General features: G+C 31.4%; 1 protein-coding gene across 1 annotated transcript in view; it reads left to right on the top strand.

Annotated features, from left to right (window-relative positions):
• The window catches only part of LOC129219629 (importin-4-like), a 116,727-nt gene that overhangs the window by 80,996 nt on the left and 17,113 nt on the right, over window positions 1–18,618 (top strand). The window contains 8 exon segments of the mRNA XM_054853887.1: window positions 2,503–2,626; window positions 6,849–6,966; window positions 9,371–9,516; window positions 9,836–9,913; window positions 10,242–10,405; window positions 14,689–14,879; window positions 15,285–15,452; window positions 17,625–17,836. Of these exon segments, the coding sequence (XP_054709862.1) occupies window positions 2,503–2,626; window positions 6,849–6,966; window positions 9,371–9,516; window positions 9,836–9,913; window positions 10,242–10,405; window positions 14,689–14,879; window positions 15,285–15,452; window positions 17,625–17,836 (1,201 nt within the window).

Raw genomic sequence — 18,618 nt, 5'->3', positions numbered from 1 at the left:
TGCATTGTGCTGTTTTTAATCGAAAAAGAAGTTTTTGTGCTAAAAGGATAGAATAAGAACTAAGAAACACAATGGTTATTTTGAAAAATGCAAATTCTTTCTTATTGGGATTCATTTATTTAATGTGACTTCCACACAAATGTATGCATTATAACATGTAGATATGCGTGCCTTTGTATTTATGTCTTGCTGTGAAAACCTGAAACTAAAACATAATATCACAGCTGATACATAATGTCCACATTCATGTGACAAGGACATGAGCAAAAGACTGAATATTTCAACTGAGTCACCGGTGAAGGTGAACATTCTCCAATTTTGGTCTTTCACGCAAATATCTATAAAAATGGCTGAAGTACTTTTTTCAGTTATCTTTTAACCTTTGAGCGTTTCAGACCTGCCAACTCTCCCGTTTTTCACGGGAGACTCCCGTTTTTTACTCCATTCTCCCGGTTGTACGTTTGAGTATCCATTTCTCCCGTTTTTTTTATTTTTTCGGGGTTTTTTTCTTTTTTTTAAATTTAACTTAATTTTCTTCCTTAAAATAGTTACTCACAGCCCTAATAGATGGCGTGGCTAGCAGAGCAAACCCGCACTGCTCAGTGAGCTCACGTTCGACGAGCACAACCGGTTAACGTGACAGCTAATGATCACGTGCTCCAATCAACCAATCAACTGCTTAGAATGGTAAGGGATGCGTTAACCGGTTGATCATAGATCGCTGCGGTTAGCAACCGGTTACTTACCTATCGACCGGTGAGGTTCGTCGAACGCAAGGTGAGCGGCAAACATCCGATGGGTGCGTTCGGAGTGTCGACCGAAATGCTTCCGGAGATGGTATTTTGGTTTAACTCTACGTTCGCACTTCCACTTCTATCTCACGCATGCGCCGTTGCCGTTTTCGCGGTATCGTTCAGTTTTCAAACGCATGCTAACTGCGCCGCGTGTTTTCATCTTGGATCTACAGCGTGCGTTGTAGTTTAACATTCATCTTTACCGATGTCTGAAAAAAAGAAATATCTACAAACAAAAAGAGCGATTATACGAGTGAATTCTCTTTCATGAAAAAATTAAATAAATACTTGTTATAACAGTGTTTTTTACTTATTATAGCATCGTTTAAAATCTCCCTTTTTCTCCCTTAAAGCTTTGACTGGATCTACCGTTTTTTCTTTTCATAAGGTTGGCAAGTCTGGCGTTTAATTAACATTTATTTCAGAATCATTTCCTGGTGATACAGTCAAATCTTGATATCACGAACTTCTTATCTCGAAACCCTTGATATCTCGAAAAAAGTGTTTCCCCTGCATTTTGCATAAAACTCTCAAGTGTTTTCTATTGTTATCTCGAAATTTATTTTTCGGAACCCTCGCTGTGTGGGAATTTTTGTCTCAGAAGCAAGGTTTAATTGATGCTTTTCCATTGGAAAATTTTGTAGCAGAACCAGTTATGGCTGCATGTAGCCCTTCACCCTTTTTTCCTGGTAAGTATGAGAATAGAGGATAGGGGTAAGAGAATAGGGGAAGAGTTGGTATGAGGGGGTGCTGAAGTCCTTCATCTCTATTTTCTCTAAAGATTAGATTCTTTCTCTTTTCTTCTGCTTTGGAACACGCGCTCACTTTGGCAACAGGGGGTCGAGTTTTTGTAGTTGACCAGTTATCCAGCGAAAACACGCTCTTCTTCAGTCTGATTTTTAACTGCTGCAAAATGACTGGTGAAAAGCGTGTGTTATCAATTTTGGATAAAATTAAAATTTTGAAGTTTATTGATGAAAACATGATGATGAAGAAAATTGAAATTGCTGCTAGTTTTAAAATCCCTACCTGTACACTTTCAACAATAATAAAAAACTGTCAAGCTATCAAAGAAAACTATCAAAGAAATTGTTAAAAAAAAAAAGAAAAGAAAATACAAAAATTAGTGAATTTCTAAAAGGAATTATTAGTTTTTGTTGTTAATACAATGTGATATGTCTACATGTCATTGTGAGAGTTACAATGACTTATTTTTTCTTCTTATTTATCTTTCATTTATCTTCTTTTTCTTTTTTTTTATACTTATTTTTTCTTCAAAACCTTGATAACTCAAAACCTCTATATTTCAAATTTTTTTCCTTCCCGAGAGATTCGAGATATCAAGGTTGTACTGTATAGTATGTATATATGTTTTGATATATTTTCTCCCTAATCTCTAAAATTATATTTTATACCTGTAAATTGATTCTGATATCTTGTATCACATAAAATTATTACTCAGTATACTTATATATTCATTCATTTTAATTACATATCTGAAGAAAACATTGAAATTCTCTTTCATATTGTGTATTTGAGGTTACTAATATTTAAAAATGCATTGAATTTTTTAGAAAGGAGAGTACCAAGTTTTTATAGTGTATTGAAAAAGTTCAATAATGAACCAATTTATTGTTTTTTGTTCTGTGCTTTGTTTAAAAAGTAAAAATTTATTTAAGTTTTTAAAAATTCAATGTGTACATTTCAGATACACTAGCAATTATTGCCAGAAGTGTAGGTACTGAAGTATTTTTACCTATTGCACATGAATGTGTTAAATGTGGTCTGCACTTAATGCAAGAAAATGATGATCCTGATATTCGTCGTTCTTGGTATGTTATACAAATTTTGAGGTTTTGTAAATAAATTTTTTATGGATAATAAAACTATTAAAATGGAATGCATCAAAATATCTTATTACAAGCTGTTTTAAATACAGTAAAATCTCATTACAGCAAATACTAATACATCTGTTGTAGCAAAATAATTGTTTAGTCCTATTTTAATCGTTAATACATTACCAAAATTTCTTTTAAAACAAACCAAGTTTACTATCCCTTGAAGGTAGCTGTAATAAGATTTAATTGTATAATAGTAGGTTAATAAGCTATTTCAAAGTTTTAAAAATTTCTGCATTTAAAGTTGTTTTTCAAAAGTACTATTCATGATTTTTAGTTTAGTAAAGGTAATTATTTTTTCTGTACTCTCTTTATGCTTAGGAAATGTAAAATTCATTAAATGCTGACTAACCAGCAAAGCTTTAGAAATAAATTTGCAAATTTATATATTTTTTAACATTGTTCAAGTTTTCTATTTTTTTTTTTTTAACCCATTAATGCCGGTTGGAACAAAAATGTACCTACCCGGAAACAATTTATAATTCGCCATTACATGGTGCTATTTACCAAACAGTTATGCATTTTACATAGTAAATAATCACAGAAACGGAAAAAAATATAATTACTGCATCTTTGTTAACCACCTTGCAGTTCTTGACGAGATATCTCATCCATTTAACATGTAATTCTGGGACTGTCCAACCGCAAGGGGGTTAAAAATGAACGCATTAGTAGGCTTAAAACTTGAATAAGTGATAACTCCAACAGATCTCTCCTTTCTCTTCCATCAAAAAGTAAAATGCAAGTTTTGCATGTATTTTAATGATTTCAAAAAGGTTTTAAAATTGTATCATAATTGTAACAGTGTATTTGATTTAAATATACTTTTAACAAGTTGCTTTTATCTTTGTTTCGTGTTGTAAATTCACTTTTACTTTCAATGGTAGAAAATCGTACCAACCAGTCTCTGTCTTGCTTTGGGCAAATGAAGTGTTTGACCAAAAATTTGTACAAATAAGTGATATTTTTTAAAGATTTTATGTATTTTAATAGTGTTGTTAATTATATTTTAAGTAAAAAATTCAAGATAATGATACCTTTTTCTGCTTCTTTGAAGACCGCTTCCTTTTTGAACCATTCAACAGAGCTACAAGAATTTAGAAAACTCAGAATACGTCCATGTAGATGAGTCGATAGTCCTTTATCACAGAATCAAAAAGCTGATAAGAGGAATTCCGATTTGATTTGGATATTAGCTGGGTGTTAGTCTCATCATACAAACTTTATTTTTTTCCGAACCAAATTGTGGCACCTAGACGAGTTGGTTTAGGTTGCCGTTTCACTTGGACTTTTGGAAATAAATTGAGTACCTAAGTACCAGATGAAACTCATGCCGTTATGGGCAAAATTTTACTTGTTGCTAAAAGAACTTTCTAAAAGGGGTATTCTTTCAAGTTATGCATTGAAAGAGAGTATAAAATTGGATGCTCCATTGAGTTCAAGAAATAAAATGAAGAAACACAAACACACAATCAGCCAAGAATAGCATGTTATAATATTTAGGACATGATGTGAATCGGGCAGTACATAAATGAGGCGCTTCTGAGAAAAATAAAATAGTTGTTCCTATGTCATAGTTATTGAAACACATAGCAAGTGCATCTGTGGGGTAGACCTTTTTGATCCATGGATGAATACAGTATTGGAAGTTGTTAAAAAAAAAAAAAAAAAAACTGGTGGTGGTGACTTTTTTTCTTGGGCAATTTCTGCAAAGTGATGGAATAAAATGACGAATGTTCCAGAATCTGAAACTATGATTCACTATTCATCTTGATATAATTCTAATGCATAAATATTCAGTTCAATTATTTTTTTAATGCATTTACATTTTTTAGTTTTTAGTTATGGATTTTTCTAAGTCCATATTCAATAAAATTTTATTTTACAGACTGAACACTTTTTTTTTTTTTTTTGAATAAATGAAATTTTAGTAGGAAAACTCTTAAGAGAAAGTAATATTTGACAATTATAGATATTTATAATCGATAATCAATGCAATTAAACAATAAATGTAAAATTTGCATGAAAAATGTGCTCAGACTATACAAACGCCGGTTGATAGAAAAATTACCATCAAAATAAAAATAGCAAATTCAAAGGGAAAAATTAAATTTGTATATGATGCATTTACTAGATATAAAATAAATAAGTACTAATATAATTATCAAAATTTATTGTTTTATTAATGGGTTAATCAATGCAACTTTTCCTATTATGTAAATAAATATAGAAGGCAGACCAACTAAGTTTTTCTAAAATTATATGGAGAAAAAAATCTTAGTAGCTTGTCTTTCCTTTTTTATTTATTTATTTTTCTTTTACATTTCAAAATAGCATATTTAAGCAAAAACTTCATTTTACGACTTAATTTACAAGCCCGCTGTATTAATGGTTGAAGAATCAGTAAACATTAATTTTTATGACAAAGCCTTTATTATTGATGTATGTTAAAATATTTTCATTGTTTGCTCTTGTACTGTCAAAAATAAGGAATACATTAGGTTTGGAAAAGTCTTAAGAACTTGTCTTTTTATTAAAGACTTTTAATTAAAATGATTTTTTTTAAATACTGTCGGCCCCGCTTAATCAAATATTGTCGGTTCTAGGAATAATTATTCGATGAAGTGGGGAAATTTTCTTTACCTTTTTAAATTGACAAAATTTGTCTTAAAACGTAGTAATATTTAATCAATAGCTACTGCTACTAGGAAAACAATTAATGTTATTGATAAAAAGTTCTTTAATTGAGCTAAATAAACATCAAAATATAGCTCAAATATAGCATATGAAAATCATAAAAAGTAACTTTCAATTTGAGTAATGAAACCTTTGTTTTATCCTTTTTTTTTTCAGTGCATTATTTTTCTGAAAAATTCCATAATAGAGGATTGCTTGCTCAGTCTTTTGGGAGCACATTTTCTGAGAGAATCCATTTTTCCCCCTCCTTGTCTACCGTATTTTACATTTAATATTCATTAATTTATTACTGTCTAAAGCCTGTATATTTCTTGGGATTGCTTAGATTAGTTGTTGACTGTGCTATTGTATTGTTTTTATTTTTGTGCAGACAAAAGAAATTTGATAGAATAGTGGAAATATTTTGATGGAATAAGAATGTTGTTCTCGCTTGTTATCAGCAAAAATTACTTTGTATTTTTACGTCAGTAATTGTTCTTAATTTATTTCTAATAAATTCTACTTTTTCTTAGCTAAAAAAATCGCAAACGCTGATCAGTATAATTCGATTATCCGAGAAAAATAGTCAATTAAGCAGGGATCTTAAACATTGTGTCTATGGGGAAATATTCGGTTCTAAGCGGTTTTATTTGAATAAATATTTGTTTATCCATTACCTGATTAAACGGAGCCGACAGTATGAAAAAAAATGCATTCCTAACTGCATTATACCAGGAGAAGTAATGTCTCCAATGAAAAACAATGATTTTCTTTAAACCTAATTTACCCTATTTGTATAAGTATTCTCATTGATACATTGGATGAATGTGTTAATCTTTCGATTTTTAAAGTTGGGTAGTGTACATCAGACTTGAGATTCATTTGTAGGTACTGCAAATTATTTTCTATGCTTAAGAATGCATGGTTTTACTTTTATTTATTTATTAATTTTTTGTCCTAAAAAGCTATAATTATGAGGAAATGAATTTTCATGATTTTATTTTAGGTTATGTATCTTGTTTTAACTCTCACAGTAAATTATTTCTTTGACTTCTAGGTCCATTTGCTTATAGGATTCCTTTAGTGGTTATCAATTTTCAAACAATATTTCCGTTATAGAAAGCTCTACTTATGAAGAAATGAAATTACAAGATTTTATTCTTAATTATTTAATTAATCACGAAGAAATTAAGTACGAATGTGAATATTAAACACTCATTTAAAAATTAATTCATAAAATCTTCATTACTTTCCAAAAATAGAATTGTTCTTCTTACAAAAAGTGTTTAAAACAAAAAAATCTGATTTAAACCAAAAAACCTGATTTTAACCATTTTTCTGCTCGAATGATCCACTCTCAAAGTAGAACGTTTCTTTACTTACATAATTTGAGAAACAACGATTCCTAGCATCTTTTTTTTGCAATTATTATGCTGCTTCTTTTTTTTTATTAATCTTCTCTTTTTTTTTATCCTTTTAGTTATGGTTTATTTGCTTCAGTGTCAGTTGTTCTGAAAGCTGATATGGCTCCTTATTTGTCTACCATTGTAGATCTCATGCACATAACCCTTAAGTCTGCTGAAGGAATTAGTATAAATGTGAGTATGTTAAAATCTTGTAAAAGTATTTCCGTCCTTTTTATTTTGCTGATGCTTCCTTTTTGCATATTCATCATAAGTTGTTAAAACTCTTTTGTACTGATCTTTACAATGTAAAAATGTATGTTCTAAGCAAAAACTCAAAGCTAATAAAACATTTAAGCCTTTTTTCTTTCAGCTCTCCCATGCTTTTTAATTTTCTCTCTCTCTCTTTTTTTTTTTCATTAAATTACTTAATGTGTGACTGCTGATTTTTTATTGTTTTTAAAACATGGTTCATTTTGGTGATACTTTCCTGGGATAATGTTTGCGTTTATGTAAAACAAACACATGACTTCCTAGAAAATAGCTTAAAATGATAGGTTTCTTTTTTTTTTAAATTGGTAGAAATATATTTTGAAACACAAAGCAAATACTGCTCTTTGTAGTGCATTGACCACTAATTGCCTGGAAAATTAGACATTTAAGAACACTTGCCCAGAACTCCCTTCAAACCTGATTAAAGCATACTTACCAACTTTTACGGATTAAACTTAACAATTACTCATGTCAGCTGTCTTTTATGCTTTGTCTCCATTTTCAGGCATTTCAAAACTCAATTGCATCTGCCTCTGCTCAACTTCCTGGTTGTTGTTTAGTATTTGCTATTTTTTATGTGTTAACTTTTGTATTCTGTGGTAAAGAACTTGCACACTTGTCATTTTGCCATCCCCATTCCTTAACTTTCAATCCCATTACATCCGAGTTAGTTCAATAGTAATCATAAAAATGTTAATAAATCTGTCTAAGATAAATATTACTGGTGTTTTTCTTAGGTTTATGAAAGTTTTAGTGAATAAAAAAGGTTTCACCTAAAAATATCGTTTAGAAATCATTTTAGCTGCTAGAGAAAATCAAAAACAGGAAATTTGAAGGATAAAACTGCAAAAATCAAGGCTTGTTTCGCATTGTTCAAATTCCGGAAATTATTCTTTGTTTTTTGGCCTTTCTTTGCTTTTTTTTTTTTTTTGGACTCATCTATTTATTTCACAAATGTTGGGTCAATTGGCCATTAGGTCATTAAACCATGGGCTTTCCAATATTTCTCAACAACACAATTTAAATTCGTTAGTGCGAAAGCAATCTTCCTGATGAGCAGTGTCCACGATTTGTCCAACCTTACATAAAGGTAGGAGAGGTGCAGGTAGGAGAATCCATCAAGTGAAAATGTAACAAATAGGCATTGAGGCAATCGTGTCCTGTTAAAAGTCTAAAAACCACCGCAGCAGCAGCTCGAAGTGAATTTGGGATACACTGAGACATATCGCACAGTTTTCTCCAGGGTTTACCTTCAGCAGCTGGGAAAGCAACACGACGAAACGCACCCTCTTGATCTCCAATCCAAAGTAGAGTGGCAAGGCTCCACAAGCCCTTTGTGTGTGGAGATACAAGATCCTTTCTTGGCCATGAAGTTGGCTTTCTCATTTCCAGGCAGACCACAGTGGGATGGTACCCTCTGAAAAGCCAGTTTTCTCAATACCCCTCAGGAGTTTATTTTAACTCTGAATACGATACCCCTTAATTTCTCATGGTAATTATTAGACAAAACCTGTAAAGCAGAGGTCGAGTACGAAAGTATTACTGCTTTTTGGAAGGGATACAGATGAGAAGCAAGTTGTTGTAAGGCCACAATAATGGCTTCTAGTTCTCCATCGAAATGGGTTGTGAAAGATCCAACATGTTGATAAAAAGAAAAATATTCACAAAATATACTGGGAAAAATCCAATTGGACCTATCATTATAGATATAAAGTCATTTGTCAGGAGGAAAACGAGTGTTAATTGTTAGCAAGGCAATGGCGCAGAGTTCAGTAGGATTTAGGTAGCATTTTTTAACTCACCTTGTTGATTATATCATAGTTTTAAATATTTCAGCTTTATTAACTCTTTGCACTTGTATTTATTCATTATTCATATTTTTGTACTATCTTAAGTGATATTCATGTAAAATATTTAGGGATATTAATTTTTAAAAGTTAGCAAGTATGCTTAAAGGTTAAATTTTATGAAATTCTTTGATCTGATGTTAGCATTGCTTAGGTAATTTTTACTAGCAATGGCTCTTAAATTTTATTAGGATTGAAATTCCAAAACATCATCTACTGTTTTCAATAACTTATAATCATGTAATTGGCTTGGTAATTTATCAATATTGATTTAAGCTAACAGAAACTGGTTTTGATTTGAAAATTTTATTGTGAAATAAAATGTTTTCTTATATTACTATATTAATCAATTTGTTTATACATATTAGTAAAAAAATGAATCCCTCTTAATTATTTAGAATGGTTTTTATTTATTTTTACATTTTTAAGTAATATAAAGTATAAAATCAGCTTTGCATATATTTTGCTTTCCTTATTAGACAAGTTATGGAGACAGCAATACTGCTTTCACCTTGTTTGAAGATGATGACGATGATGATGAAGAAAATGGTCAGATGAATGATGGCAATATTCTAAATTTAGATGAGAAAGAAGAAGAAGATGATGATGATGATGATGTTACTGGGTAAATACAGTAGAAAACTAAATTTTGTAGGTGAACAAATAATTGACTTGAAGATAATCTGTTTTTATTTTTATAATAACCTATAAAAAATTGCATTTTCAGATGTATTGCATTCCCCCCCCCCCCAAACAATGATATAGCAAAGGGCTACTGTGTATATATATATATATATATATATATATATATATATATATATATATATATATATATATATATATATATATATATATATATATATATATATATATATATATATTCCTCTGTCTGTTTTAATAAATTTTGAATACTTTGCTTACATTAAATTAATTTCCCTCTACAGGTACAGTGTTGAGAATTCTTATATGGAAGAAAAAGAAGGAGCTTGTTTAGCTCTCAAAGAAATGTGTGAAGAAGTTGGGTATGTTGAATTATAGTATGTGTTGGCTAAAAGTGTGGTTTAAAGGTGTGGCTAGTTGTGAACATTTTTGAATTGGGTTGCCATTTGAAAGTATTGAATCTTATTATTGTATTAGAACTAATTCATAAGCATTTTATATTTGACCTTATTTTGTGTGTGTCAATGTAGTGTAAAAAACATTTAAAAGAAAGAGATTTATTTATTTTTTTAAATCATCTCCCATCCAGAGCTGTACAAAAGAGCACTCTCTGTGCTTGAAATATTTTGAAATTAAGACTTTCTAATTGTATTGAAGTTTTTTGAAAAAATTTTTGTTCTTTAATTTCAGCTTGCATTTTGTGCCATACATTGGCAATTCTTTCAATGAGGTAAAAAAACTGACTGAAAGCCCATCCGATGACATCAGGAGGGCAGCCATTAGTTGCTTAACTCAGTTTTGTATTTCTCTGAATCAAATACATATTGAGACTGGAAATCTCGAGTGCAGAGTTGGTAAGGATTATTTTCCCTTTTTCATAATGTATAGTTATTCAAACAATCTCAGACTCAATCAATCAAGACTCAAAAGAAATTTTAGATGTGTAAAATGCAATTAAATGTTTATATATGCTGTTAAAACCTGTGTGTGTCTAAAACGCTATCTCCTCCAGACTGTAAATGACTACCAGGTCAATAGGTGATGCTGATAGTTACATCACATCACACCTTAGGGTCCCCTGTTCCTATCACAGTTGTGACTTGCCCATATAAGGGACCCCCAGGAAGCTGCTAATAGATACAGGACATCCAGGGAACGCCATATTGCCATGTCTCAATCCTCTTATTCTTAAGGGGTTGAATTTCCTCAGGACATTCAAGGGTATAAGCATAGAAAACCTCAATTGTCATCCATCTCCGGCGACTTTGACAGGGTTCCCACGGGTCGTTGAAAATCCTTTAAAGTGCTTTATTGCAGTGACCTGTTACAAAAGCCCTTTAAAGTACTTAAATTTGAACAAAAATTCTTAAATATTTTGGCAAGGTACTTTATTTTTGATTGATCAAGCAAGTCTTTAAAAAATTAACATTTTCCTCAATCATCTCTTACTCTCTTATTTCAAAGCCTATTGTTGATTTCCTTAACTAAAGTTTGGAACTTCAGCGAATTACTAAGAGTACTTTGTTAATATTTGCATTTTTTTTTTTCCTTTCTAAAAAAATATCAAATATGTTTAAAAAGCCAAACCTCCATTTACGCATTCCTTATGTTTTCTTTTGCAAAAACTTAAACTCCGCAACAAAGTTTGTTTATCATTTTTTGCCAAAATTCATTAATAAGCAAGCATTTTCAAGCAATTGCGGAAATACCTGTCTTTTCTGTTTGGATTTATGCAGACCCATGTATTTTTCTCGTTTTGATTCCTTCCCTTGCATTACATTTTTAAATAATAATTTGAAGTTTTGAAACATTTTTTCTATCTTCAAAACTTTTAATATTTTTTTTCTGTCTTTTCTATTCTTATTATATTTTGTTATTTTAATGTTATCATCACATTGTGGAAAATCAAAGTTCTTCATGCTTAGAGTTAGATTTAGTTCTATAAATGTTTTATTACTGAAACTCTAATAATTATTTTTGTGCTATTTTTTTAAATGATTATCAAAATACAAACACAAACCTTAAGTATGTTTTTTCTTAAATGATTTTTAAACACAATATTGAACTGCTCTTCAAAATCACAAAACCACTTTAGGTTGTTTTTAAATCATTAAGCTTAAAATTTTCCTTTTTGCTCTTCATACCCGAGTAGCATCAACTCATCGGCCGATCATCGAAATCCGATCAAACTTTGATCGGTCGATGATCAGATTCCGATGAGTTTTCATCGGAAATTGCTCCAATATGTCTCATCGGCAATAGTAGAATCCGATCATCGGAATTCGATGAATTTTGCTCCCTATACCGATGAGATTTGGAGCAATATACGAGCAGTGCTGTTCCGAGGCGATGAATTTTGGATGAAAATACGATGCGATTTGGAGCAATATACGAGCAGTGCTGTTCCGAGGCGATGAATTTTGGATGAAAATATGATGAGATTTGGAGCAATATACGAGCAGTGCTGTTCCGAGGTGATGAATTTAGGATGAAAATACGATGAGAAGTAGTAACAACTGCGATATAGGGAGAAGCAGGAGGAAAAAAAATTAACAGTGGGAAGGGGGCTCCGTCATCTTCGATGATAACGTGACCCTTCCGCCATCTTGAAAACTTTCAGGAGGGGTATTTTTGGATGATGTCATTTGGAACAATTATCTTATATATATATATATTTTAATAACTTGTTTATTTAATTTCTAATTTAACAACTTTTGATGAACGTTATTCATGAGCTCAAACAAGGTCGCTTTAGCCGGGAATCGAACCCTCGATCTCTGGAATACGAGAATCATATGCTAACCACTAGACAAGTAATGCTCTTTCCTAGACGGAAAATAATGTATTAAATGGAAAATCATTTGTGGCGCCATCTATCGGGTGGCAAGGCCATGACAGATTTCTGAACGAAAAAGTGAGAACTTGATTCAGTGAATATACTTGTGGCGCTAGCTAGTGAAGAGTCAGAGTCGATCATTTTGCCCGCAAACCGAGCCGAAGTTGGTAATTTTGGGAGTCAAATTGAACGGAGTGGAATTGTTTTGGAGATAGAGAGAAATCATTCAAGAGTCGGAGTCTCATTTTGTTCGCAATTCCAGTGAGGTAATCGGGGTTGGAATCGTGGAGTTAAAGTTGAATTGATTTTGAAGCAAATCGGAGTAAACCCTTTCAAAATCCAGGAGTCGGATTCGGAGTCAAAGTCTCAGTCATTTTTTCTCCGATTTTCAACCCTGAATGTTGATCCGTATAGCCTTACGTTTGACCAATGACACTATCAATTGTCGGACATTCGAATAATAAAATTTATCCTATTTTAACAGTTGGGAGATTTCCAAAAAGTTTAGATTGGGAAAATTTTTATCGGAAAATTTAATCAACCTACTTTTTTAAGATGAAATGTAACTCGGCCAATTTTCATCGGAAAATTTGATCGTTACGATCTTTTTTTCTGATGAAATGTAGCTCAGCAAATTTTCATCGGAAAATTTGATCGTTACGATCTCTTTTTCCGATAAAATGCAGCTCGGCAAATTTTCATCGGAAAATTTGATCGTTACGATTTCGTTTTTCGATGAAATTTCGCTCGGAAAATTTTCATCGGAAAATTTGATCGTTACGATCTTTTTTTCCGATGAAATGCAGCTCGGCAAATTTTCGTCGGAAAATTTGATCGTTACGATCTCTTTTTACGATGAAATGTAGCTCGGCAAATTTTCATCGGAGAATTTGATCGTAAGGATATAGTTTTCCGATAAAAAACAGCTCATCGAAAACCGTTCTCGGATTCTGATCGCAACGATATCAGCTTGCATTACGCGATGAGTTTAGGAGGAGTCGATGATCGACCGAGCAAAATCCGATGAGTTGATGCTACCTGGGTATTCATTTTTGCTGTTGTCCCATTTTTTAAATTTCATTTTATTAAAATTATTATTTTTTTGTAGTTGTCAATTTGTTACTGGGATCTCTAGGAACCAGGTATTAAGTCCAATAATACATAAAGTATTAAAATATTATGATTTACTAAGAACTCGAGAAAATCACCTCAGTTGGAGAAAAAATAGGGTTCTTAAAAGTGCTTTATTTCGATTTTCATTTTGGAGTGGGAACCTTGATTGAGCCACCCCTGGAGCTGAACAGGGGTGGGCGAGCAGGCGGTTGAGCCCCTTAGTTCTTGAAGAATTTAGGCAATCTATGTGAAATCAAATACATTGGGGCTGGAAATCTCAAATGTAAACTTCTATGCATAGGTGTAAAATTTATACATCTTGGTCATTTTTACACTTTTACTCGCCAGTCCCGCATTTTTGCATATTTTGAAATCCTATTGTGTCCGCTTCGGTAACACCGACTCATTTTTGTTGACTATGCGATTCTTTTGCTTAGATATTATTTAGTTTGTGCTGGCAATTATTTTCAACTCTTCCTATGTGTATATTAGCTGATAACAAGCACACTCATCTTTTTGTCACACCCATACGAAAATTTCTATCCAGTTGCATCCAAGTTGATTTAAGCCAACATATTCACAACATTTAATGCTTACCAAACTTACCTAACATTTAGTTCATAAAGATTTTAATAAAATTAATTTTTCTTATTATTCATACATGTTTAGGTTGCGATACATTTCTGCAGTCAAAGGACTTTCTTTTGGGAAAAATCTAAGCAAAATTCTGTAAAATTTGAATTACCCAAATACAAGGATTATTTTCAAAGTGTTAACAATCACATTAGCTATTGTAACTATGAAATATTGTCACTTTAAATTAATAGTAGTAGCTCTAAAAATGTTACGTCCAAAATTCTTTTATAACCATTGTTTTATCAATAATTGGGAAAAATAGTCATGGAATTAATAAATAAGCAAATAGTGCAATAAAACTTTCGGGGTGTGGGGGAGTTTTCTAAAATTTAGCATGAGAGTATGTTATATGCTGTTAGTGGAATTTATAAGATTTGATTTATGTATTTACTAAGTTGGTAACGTGCCATAATGGACAAAAATTGATAGTTTATTTGTTTTTTCATGTAACAAGGTCTACTATTAATAAAATGGATTATTTTTTTATGCACGTGTGTTCTTTGTAATTATTGTGTGTTCTTACAAAGGCTTTGTTCTTTACATTGTATTTAGCTCTAGAAGAAAAACTTGCAACTCTGATGCCAAAGATGTTTACACTTGCCCGAGAAGACACTGAGCATACAGTTGTCATTTCTTGTCTTGAAAACTTGCAACTTCTTGTTGATAAAGTAAAGCAAATTACTCTGTACGGTGGAAATATAGATGCAATTAGTTCATTAATCAAAGACGTGTTTAAGAATAAGGTAAATCTTTCACACCTGTTTCCTATCTTCTTGAAACAAATTGTCCAAAGGGTTTCTGCATAGTGGCAGTTATGCAATTTGAAATAAAATATAAAATGCTTGCCATAAGCTCTTTTTTTTTCTGCCTAATAACTTTGAAATGTATCTCTAAGTGTAACAAAATTGTCTACGTGTAAATAAGATCCTAATAATCAAGCTCAATTGTATTTTCTATTTTTATTTATATCAATTTTTGTCGTTTTTTTCCTTAAAAAATTTAAAGTATATAATAGTTTCACAGAAAGTAATTGAGAAAGAAAAGAATAGCTGGCATTAAATGCTAAACTTTCATTTGTAGACATTTCTGCTGCTCCAAATAAAAGTTTCTAAAAGATCCTAATTTTATTTATTTATTTATTTTTTCAGTTGGCTTGTCAAGACGAAGACGGTGATGAAGATGATCAGGAAGCCGAGTATGATAGCATGGTTATGGAATATGCAGGGGAGTTAATTGCTTCCCTTATTAAAGTTGTACCCTGGCAACAGTTCGCTCCGTACTTGGCGGGTTTGATGCCTCTCCTTTTGGCAAGAACGGTATGTTAAATTTTACTGATGCTTTTGGTGTGAAATCATGATTATTTACTGTTAAATATTCTGTGTAATTAAAAGTATACATTCACAGAAGGAAAAATTTTTAGTTTAAAAATTTGAATATTGAGTGACACTTGTTATCAGTATTCTCAATTTTTAAATTTGTTCCATAATTAGCTCTTGTTTCAATTTGTGTTTGTCCCAAAAACAATTTCAATGTCTCCTAATACAGACTCCTGATTATCCACGGAATAGGGTGGCACGCTAACCGCAGATAAACAAATCCGAAAATCAAGTAAAAGTCATGCTAGTGTATCCAATAGCTTAAATAGATCAGTAAACTATGTTGACATGTAAACTATAGCTAAAACTATAACAGGGCACAGTACATAAAAATGTTTGAGAAATTTTTTTAAAAAGGATCATTGCTTATTATTGCAAATGGATTACACACATATTTGAGCAAATCATGCAAGCACAGGGTTCGTATGCTCCTTCAAAACTCCTCTAATACTCCTTCATTCAGGATTTTTTTTGAAGGGCCCTTCAAATTCTTTCATTTTGGTTTTATTTCCTTCAAAACTCCTTCTTTTTTGGTTCAAAACTACATAATCTTCCGCTATGACAGTAACTTAAAATCCTTCAATCGACAACTTAACTTCGTCACAAGGGCGAAGGTATAAGGGTGTTTTTATTGCAGTAGTTTCATATATTTATTTTTTCATTAAGATGTGATTTCAAATCGATCTCAGAAGTCATAAAAGTTAAAGGTGAAAATATTATTAGATGATTAAGACATTACATAAGTGAAGTGAAACATGTTCAAATGGTGCTTTGCTGTTTTTTCAAGTTTTATTATTATTGCTTTTCCCTCCACCACACTCTTAGCAGCAAAAATCAGTTTGTCTAGTTTTTATTTAAATATTAAAAAATACATAAATAGATATACCATAATAAGTGATTGTGTTAAAAAAATGATTGTTTTGTAAGTTGCAGTTATGATATTGTAAGAAGGGTCATCCAGAAATGATGTCATGCCTTGAGAAGGAGACAGTCTCATGAAATTGTGACAAGGGAAAGAGAGACGGGGACGAAAAGCGACAGCACAGTAAATGACAATATGTTTATGAAAAATATGACATGTGGCAAGAGGAGGAGTAAGGTGAAGTGTGACACTTTGTGATAAAGGGGAAAGGGGTCAGATGTGTTGAAAAAAATTGCAAAATCATTTTATATATATATATATATATATATATATATATATATATATATATATATATATATATATATATAGGTGGAATGTGAAAAATAATATATTCTACATTCAACCAGGCATAATTGCGGCTAGAGCATTAAATGTATTTTAAATATTTGGTGTTATGCTTGTAATCCACCTCCAGGTGTACACAGTAAGTGCAAAACAACGAAATAACAGCAAATTGAACACAACTACATTAAAACACACACACACACATATATATATATATATATATATATATATATATATATTTATTTATTTATTTATATATAAGGACAGCCCATTAGTACTCCTTCATTTTATTTCTGAAATGGATTATGAACCCTGATAGCAGATTAACTGCAACAGATCAAACTAGTTTACAACAAAAATGCATAGGGGAGGGGAGATGTATTTTTCAATACTGAGCAGGTCACTTATTTACGAACTAGTCACGTTTCAGGAGACTTGGAAAGGTCTAGGAAAGGAAAGGGAAGAAAAAAATAGGAATGTCTAAAAATTGATTTTGCACTTAAGTCAAAATGTGTGCATTTATCTACATTCAGTTTATCATTGGCAAAAAAAAAAAAAAAATTTGTAAGTTTGATAAGCTATGGATAATTGGGAGTTTACTGTGCATTTCTTTTCTTGAAACAAGGAGTTGTGCATTAAAGTATTGCATTAGTTTTAGACTATTAGTATAACAAATAAATTTGTGCCATCAAAAATTATGAGTGACATTTTTGCTACATAGTAACTCTAACTGAATATTTATGTGTATTTTACTGTAGAGAATATATTTATTCTGAACTACAGTTGTAATATCCTTGACATAGCATTTAGGTTTTTTTAAAAAAAAAAACCTCCTTATTGCTTGCTTTTCAAAGATAATGAACAGTTTTGAAGCTGATACACCTTTATTTCTCTTTTTCTATCAGAAAAAAGCCTGCACAACATCTGAAAAATCTTTTGCTGTGGGCACGCTTGCTGACATCGTCAGCTCTATGGAGCCTGGATCTGTTCAACCTTTCTTAGTTCACTTGCAACCTGTTTTTCTCAGTGGTATGAAAGATGAAAATGAAGAAGTGAGAAGTAATGCAGTCTATGGTCTTGGTGTGCTGATCCAAAATGCTGGATCTTTAGTTTTCGAGTATCCTTTCTCATTTTATAAAACTTGCAAGCAAACTTTTACTTACTCATTACTTTTAATACAGTGAAACCTGTCTATAATGATATGGGACCTCAAGATAATATAGTTGTAGCTAGGTTTAGACAGTTAGAACATTTGTGCAAATCCCCCCCCCCCTCAATATTACATATACACGCTACATAATGTATTGAGTTTTATTTGGAAAGCTGAACTTGATCTAAGTAATTCAAAGTTTGTTTCATTATAAATGTCCTGAAAATTTTAGTCCTGATCAACATTAGAAATCTCTTTTTCATGTATGTTTTTCCCTCTCCCTTTTTTGAACAAAGCTATTTTTTAATGATGAGGTAAGATGTCAAAGTTTTAAATAAACATCAAAAGAAACGCGTAATATCGGGAAAAAAAATGAATTACTGAAAAATTCAAAATTTGCCATAGCAACCATCTTATAAGATAAATAAATACCTTTGTGCTGAATAGTAAAGTCAGAACACACAACGTAAGTAGAAGCACAAATTTGTAAATTACAATTATGCTGTAATTTACAAATTTGTGCTTCTACTTACGTTGTTTGTTCTGACTTAACCATCTTATATTCCCAGAACAGCTCCATACAAAAATGTAAATAGTGTGTGGGGATGGAGATAGGGAGAGAAAGTAAAAAACTTCAAATCCAATTTTCTCAGATGCATTTAGTCATCATGTACCATGTTCTTCCATTAATGTCTTCAGTTGCGTTTTATGTGGTTTTTGTTAATCAATTTCTTTTCACTTTGAAGTAG

This window comes from Uloborus diversus, chromosome 4 (assembly GCF_026930045.1).
Source record: "Uloborus diversus isolate 005 chromosome 4, Udiv.v.3.1, whole genome shotgun sequence".
NCBI lineage: Eukaryota > Metazoa > Arthropoda > Arachnida > Araneae > Uloboridae > Uloborus > Uloborus diversus.
Note: the sequence above shows the minus strand (reverse complement) of the source record. Positions and strands in the feature narration are given on the sequence as shown.